At 33.8% G+C, this 16,589-nt stretch overlaps 1 protein-coding gene across 1 annotated transcript in view; it reads left to right on the top strand.

Annotated features, from left to right (window-relative positions):
* TACR3 (tachykinin receptor 3) overlaps nucleotides 1-16,589 on the top strand; it is a 60,870-nt gene that overhangs the window by 11,425 nt on the left and 32,856 nt on the right. Inside the window, exons 2-3 of the mRNA XM_024741824.1 lie at nucleotides 13,099-13,287; nucleotides 15,042-15,192. Of these exons, the coding sequence (XP_024597592.1) occupies nucleotides 13,099-13,287; nucleotides 15,042-15,192 (340 nt within the window). The remainder of the gene's footprint in view (nucleotides 1-13,098; nucleotides 13,288-15,041; nucleotides 15,193-16,589) is intronic.

The following is a 16,589-nucleotide window of genomic DNA, read 5'->3' as shown; positions in this document are numbered from 1 at the left end:
AAGAGACTCTAAATATCCAGCCAGAGGAAATTAGTGAAGGTGAATTTATCAACATGAATGAGGAAAATGATAGTGACAAATGATGAAGATGTCCCAGAGGAAGAGAACTGGCAAAAATCTTCATATAAAAAAAAAAAAAACTCTCAGATACTTCACCACTTTCAAAGTTCAAGGATAAAATGTTGGAAGCTGATTCAAACTTACAAAGGAGTACAACACTCTTCCAAGGTATAGAAAACATGTTGGCTCTGTATATGTTATATGAAAGAATAAAGTAAACACTATTCAAACTACTCATGATACCTTTATATTTTTTTCTAAGACTTTATTTTTAGAGCAATTTTTGGTTAACAGCAAAATTGAGGGAAGGTACAGAGATTTCCTATATATCCTCTGCCCCCCACACTTGCATAGCCTCCCTGTTATCAACATCTCCCACCAGAGTGGTACATTTTTTTAGCACTGATGAACCTAACTGACTCATCATAATTACCCAAAGTCCATAGTTTACATTAGGCTTCACTCTTGTACATTCGATGCATTTAGGCAAATGTGTAATGACATGTAACCATCATTATTGTCTCCTCCAGAGTATTTTCACTCCCCTGAAAATTCTCTGTGCTTTGCCTATTCAACTCTATTCCCTTGAACCCCTAGCAAATACTGATCTTTTTATTGTGTCCATAGTTTTGTCTTTTCCATAATCACATAGTTAGAATCAAACAGTATGTAGCCTTTTCAGATTGACTTCTTTCACTTAGTAATATGGATTTAAGATTTGTTGATGTTTTTTCATGGCTTGATACTAGATTTCTTTTTAGCAGTGAATAATATTTCATCATCTGATGTATTGGGTTGGCCAAAAGGTTCGTTTGGTTAATGAATACGTTGTTCAATGAAGTTACTCGTGAAAATGAAAAATGTGTCTTTTATTTTTACTTTAAACCGAACGAACTTTTTGGCCAAACCAATACCATAGTTTATTTACTCATTCATCTAATGAAGGACATCCTGGTTGCTTTCAAGTTTTTGGTAATTATGAATGAAGCTGCAGTAAACATCCATGTGCAGGGTTTTGTTTGATTTTTGTTGTTGTTTTGGTTTTTTGTGGGTTTTTGTTTTGTTTATTTTGTTTTGTTTTGCTTTGTGGACATGAATCTTCAACTTTATTTGGTAAATACCAAGGAGCACAACTGCTGCTGGATCATATGGTAATAGTATGTTTAGTTTTTTAAGAAGCAGCCAAACTGTCTTCCAAAGTGGCTGAACCATTTTGCATTCCCACTAGCAATGTATGAGAGTTTCTGTTGCTTCACATCCTTTCCAGCATCTGGTGTTATGGAGTTTCACCATTCTATAGGTGTGTAGTGGTATCTCATTGTTGTTTTAATTTGCATTTACCTGGTGATGTATGATGTGGAGCATCTTTTTGTATGCTTATTTACTATCTGCATATCTTCTTTGGTGAGGTGTCTGTTAAGGTTATTGGAACCTTTTGGGAACCTTATGCACATATTAAATCTTTTGTACTTGTCCCACAGTCCTTGGATATTCTCTTCTGTTTTTTCAGTCTTTGTTTTCTTTCCTTTTCAGTTTTTATGGATTCTACTTATATATACTCTAGCTCAGAGGCTCTTTCTTCAGCCATGCTCAGTCTACTAATAAACCCATCAAAGGCATTCTTCATTTCTGTTGCAGTGTTTTTCAACTCTAGCACTTCTTTTGGTTCTTTCTTTCTTAGGATTTCCATCTCTCTGCTTACATCGCCCAGCTATTCTTACATGCGGTCTGCTTTATCAGTTAGAGCCCTTATGATATTAATCCAGTTGTTTTAAATTCCCAGTATGATAATTCCAACATCCCTTCTATGCCTGGTTCTCATGCTTGCTTCATCTCTTCAGGTTTTGTTTTTTGTTTTGGGGGTTTTTTTGTCTTTTGATAGCTGGACATGATGTTCTGGATAAAAGGAACTGCTCTAAATAGACTGTTAGTAATGTGGTGGTGAGGTACGGAGGAAGGGGAAGCATTCTAGAGTCCTATAATTAGGTCTCAGTCATTTAGTGAGCCTATGTCTCTCTGTTCTGTGAACTTCACAAGTGTTTCTCGTTTTTTTCCCTCCCTTTATTTTTTTTTTAATTTTTATTGGAGTATAGTTGATTTACAATGTTGTGTTAGTTTCTGCTGTACAGCAAAGTGAATCAGTTATACATATACATATATCCACTCTTTTTTAGATTCTTTTTCTATATAGGTCATTACAGAGTATTGAGTAGAGTTCCCTGTGCTATACAGTAGGTCCTTATTAGTTATCTGTTTTACATATAGTATAGTGTATGTAATCAATCCCAATCTCCCAATTTATCCCTCCCCTGCTCTTTCCCCCCTGATAACCATAAGTTTGTTTTTTACTTCTTCTTAACAAGGACTTCCCTCAGAGGAAACTAGTTGGCCAGAGTTTAATCTGCTGGGGTATTATCGGAGTCTAACTGTCCTGAGGGGAGGATACACTCCAGTCCAGCTGCATCAGCCTTCCACTTGGGAGAAGGGAAATAGCCAACTCTAACCTACCCTAGACATCTGTGCCATCTAAATGGAGAGAAACATCTGTGTTAAGAAGAATAGTCTCTGATGTGTTTAAAAAGTCCTTTTCCCCTTCATCCTGCTAGAAGCATGAGGGGGTGTTTCTCTGATATATACAGTGGGATCATGGTCCAGTTCCTGGAAGTAACCCACAGTATTGTGAGGGGCCTCTGCTATATTTCCAAAATGTGTATTTAATAATCTAAGGGGAAAATGTAACATTCTATAAAGCAGGACAAAATTATTCTACCACAATCTTACTTTGTAGAAAGATCTAAATGTTCATATGCTTCCTCATTACTCTTTTATTCTGTTATTAATTTACTTGTCAAAACCTGGACAATCGTTCTGCCTTTGCTGTAACCTGTTCCATACAACTCATCCTGAGTTTCATTACCTTTGCGTAGTAATTTCCATTCATCTTCTATTTGGATATGTTTAATTTGTTAATTTTTCCATTTGCTAATTTTTAGCAGAGAACATTCTAAAGGGTTCATTCAGTAAAAACAAAAAAAAAATGAAAAACTACAAGCAACATATACGTTTCAAAAAAAAAGGAAAGCATTGTTGACATAATGAATGATCCTTTATAATTACATCACATCTGTTATGTTCAAATCTTTTTTTATCTTTACTAGTTGTTGTTGTTGGTGGTGTTTTTTCTTCTTCTATCAGTTATTGAGAAAAGTGTGATAGTCCAACTATGACTGGGAATGGGAATGTATCTCTCATTTTAGTTTTGTCCATTTTGCTTTGTATATCTTTTTTTTTTTTTTTGCTTTGTATATCTTGAAGCAATATTTATACAAATCTAGGACTGTTATGCCTTCCTATGAATTTATCCCTTTTGTCATTATGAAATGTCCCTCTTTGCATTTAGTAACACCTCATGCCTTAAAGCCTAATTTTTGTGATGGTTACAATAGTTGTTTTTCTCTTTCTGACTTACTTCCCTCTATATGACAGTCTCTAGACAATCTTTTCTTTGGTTAGTGTTTACATGGTAACCCCTTTCACACAAACATTTTAACACCAAGAATGTCTAATATGATTAGAAGTCACAAATTTGATCCCGTGATGTGTGGAAATGTAAATTTTAATTACATAATTTTATTTAATTTTTAAATTAACTGTACTAAAATTGACTTTAATTGATGTACAGATTTAGGATTTTTAATGCATGAATCTATTCATGCAACAGTCACCACCATCAGGACACAAAACAATTTCATTACTACAAACAAACTCCCTCATGCTATACCTTTGTATTCATACCCTCTCTCTGCCCTAAAACCTGGGAAGCACTGATTTATCTTTCTCCACTGTAGTCTGGTTTTTTGGGGAAAATATCATATTAATATAATCATACAATATGTGAACTTTGAGACTGGCTATTTTCACTCACCATAACATCTCTGAGATCTAAGTTGTTGAGTGTATCAAAAGTTTGCTCGTTTTTTATTGCTGAGGGTATTCTTTGTATGGAGGCACCAAAGTTTATTTGTTCATCCACCCTGTGCAGGGTATTTAGGTTGTTTCTAGTTTTGAACAATTATGATCTATTCATAGATCATAAACATCCATTAAAGATTTTTGTGTGAAAACAAGTTTTCATTTCTCTAGAGTAAATAAGTAGAAGTGGGATTACTGGGTCATTTGGTAAATGTATATTTAACTTTATAAGAAATTGTGGAACTGCTTTCCACAGTGGCTATAACATGTTGTATTCATACCAACAGTGTATGAATGTTCTACTTGTTCCAGATCTTCATCAGCAATTGGTATTGTCAGTATTTTTGTTTTAATTTTAGCCATTTTAATGTGTATCTTGATGTGCTTTTAATTCACCTTTCATTAATGGATATTTATATTAGACAAGTTTCATGTGCTTATTTGTCATTAATGCATCTTCTCTGATGAAGTGCCTATTCAAGCCATTTGCCCATTTTTAAATTGGATTGTTTGTTTTATTACTATTAAGATTTTATTTTTAACAGCTTTATTGAGTTATAATTTACATACCATAAAATATACTCATTTTAGGTATATGATTTAATGATTTTTAGTAAGTTTTCAGTTATGTAACCATCAACACAATTTAATTTTAGAATATTTCCATTACCTCAAAAAGAAACCTCACTTCCAATTTTGTAGTCACTCCCCATTCTACGCGCAGCCCTAGACAACCACTAAGCTATTTTCTCCTGCTACAGATGTGACTTTTCTGGAATTTGATATAAATGGAATCATTTTATATCACATATAGTCTTTTGCATAGACTTCAAATTGTTTTCTCTGTTTTTAATTGGGTTATATGTCTTCTTATTAAATAGTGAGAGTTATTGTGTATTTTGAACACAATTCCTTTACTGGACATATTATTTGCAAATATTTCCTCCTTGTCTGTGGTTTGTCACTTTATTTTCTTCCTTGCATATTTAAAAAGCAAAAGGTTTTAATTTTCATGAAATACAGCATATCATTTTTCTCTTTTATTGTTTGTGCTTTTGTAGTCAGTTCTAAAAAATCATTAGTTATCCCAAGGTTGTGAAAATTCATTTTTACGTTTTTTTTTTCTGATAGTTTTATGGTTTTAGATCTCACATTTATATGTGATACATTTGGAAATTATTTTTATGTGTGGTGTGACATAACCGTATAATTTATCTTTTTGCATGTGGATATCTAATCGTCCTAGCACTGTTTGTTGAAAAAATACAATTTACCCCCATTAAATTGCCTTGGCACAGTTGTCAAAAATCAATTGAACATAAACGTAAGTGTTTATTTCCAGACTCTTGATATTTTTGCTTCACTGATCTACATGTCTATTTTTATGCCAGTACTACACTGTCTCGATTACTGTAGCCCTGTAATAAATTTTGAAATATGGAAAGTATAAGTCCTTCAAATTTGTTTTTATTATTCAAAATTTTTGACTATTCTAGAAGGTCTGTACTTCCAAATTATTTTTAAGATCAGTTTTTTAAATTCTGGAATTAGAATAGGAAGTTTTATAAGGGTTCTGTTGAATTTTTCAGTCAATTTGGAAAGCATTGTCAGCTTAACAATATTGAGTCTTCCAATCCATGATCATGGACTGTCTCTCCATTTATTGAGGTCTTCTTTAATTGGTTTCAACAATGCACTGTAGTTTTCAATGTATGTCTCAATTCTTTTATTAAATTTCTTCCTATGTTTATTAAATTATTCTTTTTTTTTACATCTTTCCATTTATTGAGGTCTTTTTTAATTTGTTTCAACAATGCGCTGTAGTTTTCAATGTATGTCCCAATTCTTTTATTAAATTTCTTCCTATGTTTATTAAATTATTCTTTTTTTTCCTACATCATTATTGGAGTATAATTGCTTTACAATGGTGTGTTAATTTCTGCTTTATAACAAAGCGAATCAGTTATACATATACATATGTTCCCATATCTCTTCCCTCTCACGTCTCCCTCCCTCCCACCCTCCCTATCCCACCCCTCCAGGCAGTCACAGAGCACTGAGCTGATCTCGCTGTGCTATGCGGCTGCTTCCCACTAGCTATCTACCTTACGTTTGGTAGTGTATATATGTCCATGCCTCTTTCTTGCTTTGTCACAGCTCACCCTTCCCCCTCCCCATATCCTCAAGTCCGGTTCTCTACTAGTCTGTGTCTTTATTCCTGTCTTACCCCTAGGTTCTTCATGACATTTTTTTTTCTTAAATTCCATATATATGTGTTAGCATACGGTATTTGTCTTTCTCTTTCTGACTTACTTCACTCTGTATGACAGACTCTAGGTCTATCCACTTCATTACATATAGCTCAATTTCGTTTCTTTTTATGGCTGAGTAATATTCCATTGTATATATGTGCCACATCTTCTTTATCCATTCATCCGATGATGGACACTTAGGTTGTTTTTGGTGCTACTGAATAGACTTTTTTGAAGTTCATTTTTAGATTGTTCATAACTAGTATATAGAAATACAATTCATTGAACTTGTATTCTGTGACCTTGCTGAACTTATTAATTCTAATGGGTTTGGGGTTTTGTGGATTCCTTAGGAAGATCATTTCATCTACTAATAAAAACAGTATTACTTCTGTCAGTAATAAAGACAGTATTCCTGTTGAATTTGGATGCTTTTTATTTCTTTTCTTTCTTTCTTTTTTTTGTAGTTGTTATTGTTGCTGTTGTTTGCTGTTTTTTTCACATCTGATTTTTCTCTTTAATTATATTTTCATGATACCTTATTAAGGTAATTTGAGCACAAATTATTCAATGATAGAAAATGACAGAAAAACAATTTTAAAAATCACCTCCATTCATTCATTAATTTAGTCATACAATAAATATGTATCGGGTGCCAAATATGTGCAGTCATTATCCTAGATGCTATGAATATATTTATTATCTAAGTATATATCCAATAATGTATTATTATCCCAGTTTAGAGGTTATCTATACCTTCTTTCTTCCATTTGCACAGTTAAATAAGCATTTACATCATCACAACTTAATTACCTGCAGATTGGGTACTCCTTCTGCTTGATGGACAACATCATCTTTCTGAGTTTAAGGATAACACAGTGGAACCGCCACAGGCCACTTCAAAAAGGAGTTTAATATGGTATAGGCCATATTAAACAAAATTGAAGGAAATTAATTCCTAGTGCACCCAAAGAACTTACAGAGTCTCCAAGTATAACATGCAACATTTCTATTTAATCATTGAACCACGGAGCACTAGTTGCCCTGACTGATGTTACATAGAAGACCTTAGTGCTCTCCATATAAGAAATTCTTCTAAAAGGAGAGATTTGAAAGAGAAATAACCTATAATGCACTACCCTGATGGAACAGTTTCTGTTGAAAAGTTATAACAATATTAAAAGAAGTTTTTTTTTTTAATCCTTAGATCATAATTTTGGCATGAACTTATTTTTCTTTCTACTCTGATCACAACTAGCTAAGAACCACACTAAATAAGTTATCTTTGTTTATTTTTGTCTCGAGCTTACCACAGCAACATTTTTTAAATTCTCAAGTGTTAAGTTTTTATTCAATATAGTTTTAGAGTGATTTACATTGTCTACTGTGCCTGATATTACCTAAGTCTCCTTGAATACATTGTGTTATGTAATGTCATTTTAACCTCATAATCATACTCTACGCCATGTTTATTCCCATTTAGCAAAGTTAAGAAAACTATTCCTTTTAAAAATTGTGTACACGCTTAAGTTTTTATTTGTAAACAATTATTCACCCATCCATCTGTCCAAATATTCAACAACTATTTGCAGTCACTATTCAACAATGATGTTGACTAATATAGATACTTTGTTAGGTGCTACAGAACACAGAGAAGAATAAATCATGTCTCCAATGAGCTAAAATCATTATGAGCATAATGCTGTTGGAGCACTGAGGAGGTAAAAACTAACTGCCCAGAGAGAGGGAAAGAATCTACAGTGATCAGTCTGTAATCTGAGTGGAAATTAAAGGATGGTTAGAAGTTTTCCAGTCATACAACTTTAGAATAACATATGAAGCAAAAGAAAAATCACTTCAGCAAGGAAACTAGCATGTGAAATACATGAAATTATTATCTGAGCTGGATAATGTCCATTTTTCAATTCATATCTACTCACTATCTATTCCACTCTTTTTTCTGCCCCTGCCCACCAGGCTGACTACTTCTGTAGACTGACTGTATCAATAGGGTCCCTCACTCTTGGGTCTCTTCTTGGCTTTTTCTAATGGGAGACCTCTGGAGGGGATGGGAAGGAGAGTGCCTTTGGGATATATCTACCACTCTTGCCTTTCAGGATTGCTGCAAATTGGCTAAGTCTCCAGCTGTATACATATCTCTTACCAAGTACTCCTTCCTTGGGCTTCATCTCCTCACTTCAGATTATAGGATCCTGAATTTACAGACTAAAGCAATGTCTACTGTAGCCAGAAGCAAACTGGAGAACAGTAAAATCTATATTATTTCAGGCAAATATTACTTAATATAATCAAATAAACATCTGAAGACTGCATTCTCTCTTTATACCAAAAATTTTAAATGTATATAAGCATGTAAAGATCCAGAAACAGAGCTTAATAAAAAATGCTACCAAAAGGAAAAATTATACCATATACCAAGAACAATTACAAAATGGAAAGGCTTACTTACTGAGAGCAGTAAAGTTATGTCAAAAAATTCTGTTTTGCAAAAGACATCATCTTTTTCATGAAAAAGACCCCTTCAATTATGTCAGGAAAAGAAGTACATGGTAAAGGACATTGGTCCTGTATTAGAGTGAAAAGGAAAACTAATAAAAGATGGCATTATAATGTAAGCTTCTGATGGATATTTCTGAGAATTTCTTCCTCTATGAAAGACAACAAAAAGTGACTTTAAAACGTGTTTAGGTTATGCTAATTGGAAGAGTAAAGAATCCAATCTTAGCTATTCTTTGTGAAACAGTCAGAGTAAGGAGACTCTAACGTATTTGAGAATCTATTTGGTGGGGAAAAATGGTAATGAGAAGCTCAGACAAACACCTAGGAAAATCTAGTGTGATCATATCAAAGATATACATTTCTTTAAAGGAAGAATAAAGCACTGACACTCATTTGAGAGAGATTGTATCCTGGGTTTGATAATTTCTTCTCAAGGTCCAGAGGGTATTTATTTGACCCTAAGGATCCATTTTCTTCATGCTTACTGTTGAGAAAATTATTATTCCAGGAGAGAGTCACAGAATAGGAAACGTTGATGGCACAGTGAATTCCTAATCACCAATTTCAAATTGGTCTTCAGCAGTGCCTGGAAGTTCTACCTACCTCTTTGGTCAACTGGCTCTCCCTTTCTACAATATTTCAACATTTCTTTATTTTCCTCAATCATTAATGTAATTCAATCTCCAGTGGTAATACTCTATTCCAAGCAGCAATCATCTCTCACCCAAACCAAAACAATAATGAGGTAACTTATCTTCTTCCTTCCATTCTTTCCCTCCTTCAATCCATTCTCCAGACTAAAATCTGATTACTCTCCCCTCCTGATTGAATCACCTCAATTACTTTCCAGAGGACAAAATTTTATAACCTGAACTACAACTTCGTTTCAAATCACTTTCCCCCTTCACTTTCAGCATTTCCATTACATTAGCCCTTAGTTCCTCAAGTGCACAATGCACCCACCCTTACCCATCAAATTGGTTTCCTAGGGCTACTGTAACAAACCAGCACAAACTGAGTAACAACAGAAATTTATGTCTCACATTTCTAGAAGCTAGAAGTCTGAAATCAAGGTGTTGGCAAGGGCCATGAAACCTATGAGGAAATTCTGCCTTGCCCCTTCCTAACTTCTCGTGGATTGCTGGCAGTCTTTGACATTCCGTGGCTTGTAGATACATCACTCAATCCTCCATCTTCATGTGGCAATCTCTGTGTGGTTCTCTGTTTCCAAAGTTCTCCTTTACACCTTATATTGAATTAGGGCCCAACATAATGACCTCATTTTAACTTGATTACCTATATAAAACTCTATTTCCACATAAGGTCACCTTCTGTGATATTGGGTGTTAGGACTTCAATGTACCTTTTTTAGGGGGACACAATTCAACCCATAAAAACCCACCATTAACACAGGAGTTTTTCACATGTTGTTTGTTCCCCCAGAAATCTTTGCAACGCTCACCCTTCTGCTACCTTGCCTAGTCACCCTTTCAAGTTTCAACCCAGAATGCTTTTCTTAGGGAAGACTGATTCACAATCTAAATGTTTTCCCCAGTAAATGCACTCACACAGCCATAAACATTGCCTTTGTAACACTTATTATATTTGTAACTTTATGTTTATTGGTGAGATTATTTGATTAGTATCTATCTACTTCACTAGACTGTGAGTTCTGTGAAGGTCATTTTTTCTCATTGTTGTATTACTACAGTATCTGGGATACTACAGTAGACATCCAAGAAATGTTGGCTGAATGAATGAATAATAGATCAGACCAGAAATGACAAAAATGTCAGCTTGAAGTTTCAAAATGTCTACTTTCACTAAAGTGTTAGTTAGTGAGAACATAAATTGACTGTTTCCATACAATCCAACTAAAACAATATTCTACCTGTCAGGAAATAATTTCTCTAACATTAAACTAATTGACAAATAAAATCAATAAGAAATTTGTAGTTTATTTTGAATTGTCCATGCTGTAGTAGCTGTACAAAACTCTAAACCTGCTCACATCACTCAACTTCTCATTACAGTCTCAAAAAATCAGCTGTCTAAATATTCAAATAGCATTCATAAATTTCCAGGCAAGCAAAAAAGCAAAGATTATGATAAGATTGAGAAATAGTCAGTTCAATACAACAAAATTTATTGATAAGTACTGTGTCTGACTCTGGAAACACCATAAAGCAACAGTTCAATGTAATGAGAGAAATGCTATGGTGATTTATAGTCCATAGCAATGGGAACAGAAATGACCAATCACAAGTATTGCCTTTATATATTTGACTTTCGTCTTTAATATTGCACATAAATGCTTTTGAATTTAGAGACAAGATGCGACTTCTGATTCTCTTCAAGTCACCACCTTATATATTTTTCTTTCTCTCCCACAATTCCTTAAACGAGTGGTTATATTCAAAGCCATAATGTGTACCTACGTAGACTTTGAGGATTGGCAGAACTGGTTTAGAATTCCAATTCCTACCATTTGGGACATTTTTAAATACTTTACTTAATCTTTAAGCCTCAGTTTTCTTTTCTGTAAAATAGAGATAATATTAGTTGATTTATTGAATTTTTCTGGATACTAAATGTATATATATTGTGTACAATAAGTTGTCTAGTCATGCTTAGCAATCAATATACGTTGCTATTATTATCTTTACCAACATAAGCATGAGAGGCGAATTTTAAACAGTTTTCAGTTTCAAACATGTATATTTTATTTTTTTTGTATGATTCACTTTATTTCCCTAAACCAAGGTACCATTTTATGATTACTTTTTTCATATCTAACATTCACTTTTGCCTAATAGCTGTCATACATAATAAATTAAGAGTACTTTCTTTAAGTAAATTACAACTAAAGTTAACGTTATGAATAGTAGGTAGATAAGTTCCAATATATCTACTGAAGATCTAATTCTGCCTAATAGTTACAAAAGCAAAGAGCAGTAAACAAGTTAATGAATTACCCTTATTTTGAAATAGTTACATTCATAAGATTAAATGTTTTTGGTTTAAGTAATACTCATCCTTTGATAAAAATATTACCTTTGAAAATTTTCATACATAAAAATATATTTGAGAAACACAAAATGGCCAATAGTAAAAATAATACAATTAAATAAGAATGTGTTTTATTGATAGAAATGCCAAAATATAATTCATTTGGTGTATGTTATTTTCTACTCTATTAGCCATAATTTGGCAATTAGCCATTTTATCCAATTTAAATCTGGAATTTAATTCTCCCAGACATATTCTTACTATTTTACCAAGTGCATAAAGCTTGACTTCTGTTACCATATTCAAACAGTTTCTAATTTCTCAAAAAGTTGCACTTTAGGGCTTCCCTGGTGGCGCAGTGGTTGAGAGTCCGCCTGCCGATGCAGGGGACACGGGTTCGTGCCCCGGTCCGGGAGGATCCCACCGCAGCTGGGCCCGCGAGCCATGGCCATTGAGCCTGCGCGTCCGGAGCCTGTGCTCCGCAACGGGAGAGGCCCCAACAGTGAGAGGCTCGCGTACCGCAAAAAAAAAAAATTGCACTCTAAAAATCATATGTAAATATTTTAGAGCCTTAAATATATTTTCCTATAAAAATTATGTTATATATAGTTACATAGATAAATACTATGGAGATTTATATGATACAGTATGAATTCAATTTTAGAGGTAATAGGAAAGTATAGTCTCCGTCAAACTTGATTTATTCATCCTTATCTAAACCTGAACTTGTCTCTGGATGCTTTTAAATGGCTATGTTGACAATATCCTTATGAGGGATTCCTCATTTTGTCAATCATGTAGACATTATCCATATTAGTTGTCTTGAATTTTCTTTTTAAAAAGTTAAACATACATAAGAAAAATGGAGGTCTTGGGGTACAGAATTCATATTTTTAAGCACTTAATACACATCTTTCCAATTCCATCCAGCAGACATATGAGTTCTGATAATGTGTTAGGCACAGCAGCAAATAATCAATACCTTTCACTTACATTATTTCTATTGATCGTTACTTCACCACTAAGAGAGGGGGGTTCTTATTTCTATTTTAAAAATAATGGAGTTCAAAAAGTTAAATAAGTGACAGGATAGGGTTTGAACCTTGATCTGCCTGATTCCTAAGACTATGGCATAATTATTCTATGCTGCCTTTATACAAGCAAAATCTTCTTCAGTTTGTTTACCAGAAGAGAGATAACCCTGGCCCCGGAAACTCCTCTGAAACTCATTTTAAACTCCATTAACAAGATAGCCAACAAAATGGTTTTGCTTGTTTTTATATAGGTATATGGCCATTATTGATCCCTTGAAGCCCAGACTGTCTGCCACTGCAACCAAGATTGTCATTGGAGGCATTTGGATTCTAGCATTTCTACTTGCCTTCCCTCAGTGTCTTTACTCCAAAACCAAAGTCATGCCGGGCCGTACTCTTTGCTATGTGCAATGGCCAGAAGGTCCCAAACAACGTTTCACGTAAGTTAATGCTCTATTACAATTTTCAACTAAATGTGTTGAACACGTAATGAACTACAGGTTGGGAGCAACTATTACATAGATAAGCCATAGATATTTCCCTCAAGGGCTCACACATTACTTGGGAAAGAGACACGTAAAAATACTATACTACAATATGATATAGTCAATTTGTTTGTATAAGTTACAAAGGTTTCTAACTGGAAAAATGTGAAGACCTCTATGTGGGGTAGCTCTGGAGAGTTTCTGGAGGAACTGATAAGATCACTGGAAATGAAAGTGCAAAGGAAAGCCAGGTTGTTATCCACTGAGAAACGAGCCAGAAGGGAGGAACTGAAACCCAAAGGTGAAGATTGCTCTTTTAAGAAAACTGGCTGAAGGGAAAGGAAGTCTTAGTAGGTTCTTGGTTGTGTTCCTTTGTTTTAGCATTAAAGAAACTTAAGCGCTAGGTTAGAAAGGAAATAGGAATGCTATATGATAGAATTTGATATTTCATAATTTGAACCCACCTTAAGAAAAGCAAATGAAAAAAACATAATTGTTCAATTGTTTGCATTTTGGGTTTTATGCTGACCATTTAAATTTTGTTTCAAAAAATTCTTATTTAGTGAACTATTTTTTCCTTTAAAAATAACAAATGATGCAAATACAGTGATCATCTTTTAAAGCAGCCATTTTATCAAACTCTGCTCTACTCAGCATGCAGACTTTTAAAGAAAAACATTAAGAAGTACTTATTAAAGGAAAAGCAGGCAGCAGTTATGAAACTGAGGACTGCATCTATCCATTATATACTATTAAGAATTCTTAGGTTGTATGATAACAAAATTAATTTAATCAAAATAATAAAATTAAATTATTTGTTGACTTAATTCCCCATTGATTTAGTTAATACTTAATAAGCTATCAGGGTACAGAAATTAAGAAGATTTAAGATTCCCTTTACCAAAAAAAAAAAAAACAAAAAAATACTGGGATTGAGAAGACTAGCATGCCAAGCTCTTTAATTACTTTAAAGCCTTCATAAGATAGTAGAAGCCACCCAAAAGTTTATACAAATTCTAATTTGGCTATTATGTTATTGGTTGCCCTTCTAGTCCTCCCTAATTGCATCCTGATAATTTTTATTGAAAGCTATGAAATCCCAAAATTTAGTTATAATTTATAGTATAATAATTTTGATGTGACTAACACACCTGTATATTATTTACCAAATTTAATGATGCAATCAAATGTACCATGACTTTGGAAAAATGCCAGTGTGACTCAGAGCATCTAGTCACATTTTCTTCATTTGGTTGAAGAATGACTTATTTCAAATATGACTGATATTGTAGGATATATGTAATAGTTTTACATAGGAGAAAATATGTCAATTCATCAGTTTAATATGTCCCATCTCTTTTCCTCTGATTATACATTTAATTAGGTTAGCTCAATGACTACCAAGCAGAGAAAAGGCATTCATCCTGAGCTTCCATGCAAGGGAGAACGTGTGTAGTTTAAATGAGCACTACAGTTCAGCTATAGTTTTCATACACGAAGTAAAGATTGACAAAGATCAACTGGTAGCATCTAGATGATTGTAAGTGACAATAGCATAGTATTGTGATGGGTTTGTGAAATGAGGACTTAGAGAAAATGTGGGAATAATCTTTGGCATGTTCAATTATGACTTAAAATGGAATGAATTCAAAGTCTTACTATTTCATTTCAATACGCTCTTCAGCATATATTTTTCTTATTTCTTACAGTTACCATATTATTGTTATTATAATGGTTTACTGTTTCCCATTGCTCATCATGGGTATCACATACACCATTGTTGGAATCACTCTCTGGGGAGGAGAGATCCCAGGGGACACCTGTGACAAGTATCATGAGCAGCTAAAGGCTAAAAGGAAGGTACTGTTTCATATAATTTATCCAGCATTTGTGTGAAGAGAAGGGAAAAAACCTAGTTATGGCATTTTAATATAATATGATTTGATGCTTGACTCCTACTTTTTTCCTGTTTTTTTAATCAATTTTTAATTTTACTTTCCTTTTATCTTCTATAAGCCACTGGCCATGTACAATATCAGTCTGGGATATTGTTACTTCCTTACAGAAAGACTTTTTATTACCTTTTGCAGAGCATTCTTAATTACACCACGTGAAACTTCTGAAATTTCAGTGTAGGAGTCCCAGTGGATTGTATTTCTGCAGCTCTAGCTATCTTTGTCCTTTATTGAACAGAATGCCTCTGATGTACTATATAGTCTTTCAGAAGTTTCATTTATCCCACATGCCGCGGAGCAACTAAGCCTGTGTGCCACAACTACTGAGTCTGTGCTCTAGAGCCGGCGAGCCACAGCTACTGAGCCCGTGTGCCACAGCTACTGAAGACCATGCGCCTTGAGCCCGTGCTCCACAACAAGAGAAGCCACCGCAATGAGAAGCCTGCACACCGCAATAAAGAGTAGCCCCCACTCGCCGCAACTATAGAAAGCCTGCACGTGGCAATGAAGACTCAACACAGCCAAAAATAAATAAATAAATAAATAAATAAATAAATAAATGTGTTTAAAAAAATGTATATTATCATCCAGGTATAAAACCAACATTTTAGTAGTAGATTTTCTAGGGAAATTAAAGTCAAAAACCATGAACTTATCTTTTTAAGTATCTGTCATGTATAACACAATATTTCCCCAACAAAGAAAAATAAATATTGTAAGCACTTTTATATAGAAGTTCCTAATTTTTTACCAAGTATTTTTCATTAAGATATTTTGAGAAAAGTTTGTATTTTGGCTGATAAATCAAAGAACACCATTAGAACACACCTGCTTGTCATACTTCTGAAATTATATAAATAGTTTAATTAATCAGGATATAATGAAAATTTATCCAACTGGGTATTTCAAAACCCCATTTTCTTAAAGGAAAATAACTAAAATCAAAACAAAGTCAAAAAACACCTAAAATTTATAACAGATATGAATAATATTATCATGAAATACTTCTAATTGAAGCAGTGAAGTGTAAAGAAAACTGTTCGTTCCCTCTCTCTAACTTCTGCCCCACCGGGGATACAACTTGCAATCGGGTGTACCGCCTACCTCTAAGCTTTGCATTGATCGCAAATGTCACTTGCTTTGATTAAATCTTCTTCCTAAGTGGCAGTGGATAGGAATTATTTTGAAAAGCCTAGAAAAGTTTCTGTGTATTCCTTTCTAGTTTGCTACAGTACTTGAGAAGTGGAAGTGTTTATTCCTTTCGAAAAATATAAGAAAAGATAGCACTTTAGGAGGAAATAT

Source organism: Neophocaena asiaeorientalis, unplaced genomic scaffold (genome assembly GCF_003031525.2).
Source record: "Neophocaena asiaeorientalis asiaeorientalis breed wild unplaced genomic scaffold, Neophocaena_asiaeorientalis_V1.1 scaffold218, whole genome shotgun sequence".
NCBI classification, from domain to species: domain Eukaryota; kingdom Metazoa; phylum Chordata; class Mammalia; order Artiodactyla; family Phocoenidae; genus Neophocaena; species Neophocaena asiaeorientalis.
Note: the sequence above shows the minus strand (reverse complement) of the source record. Positions and strands in the feature narration are given on the sequence as shown.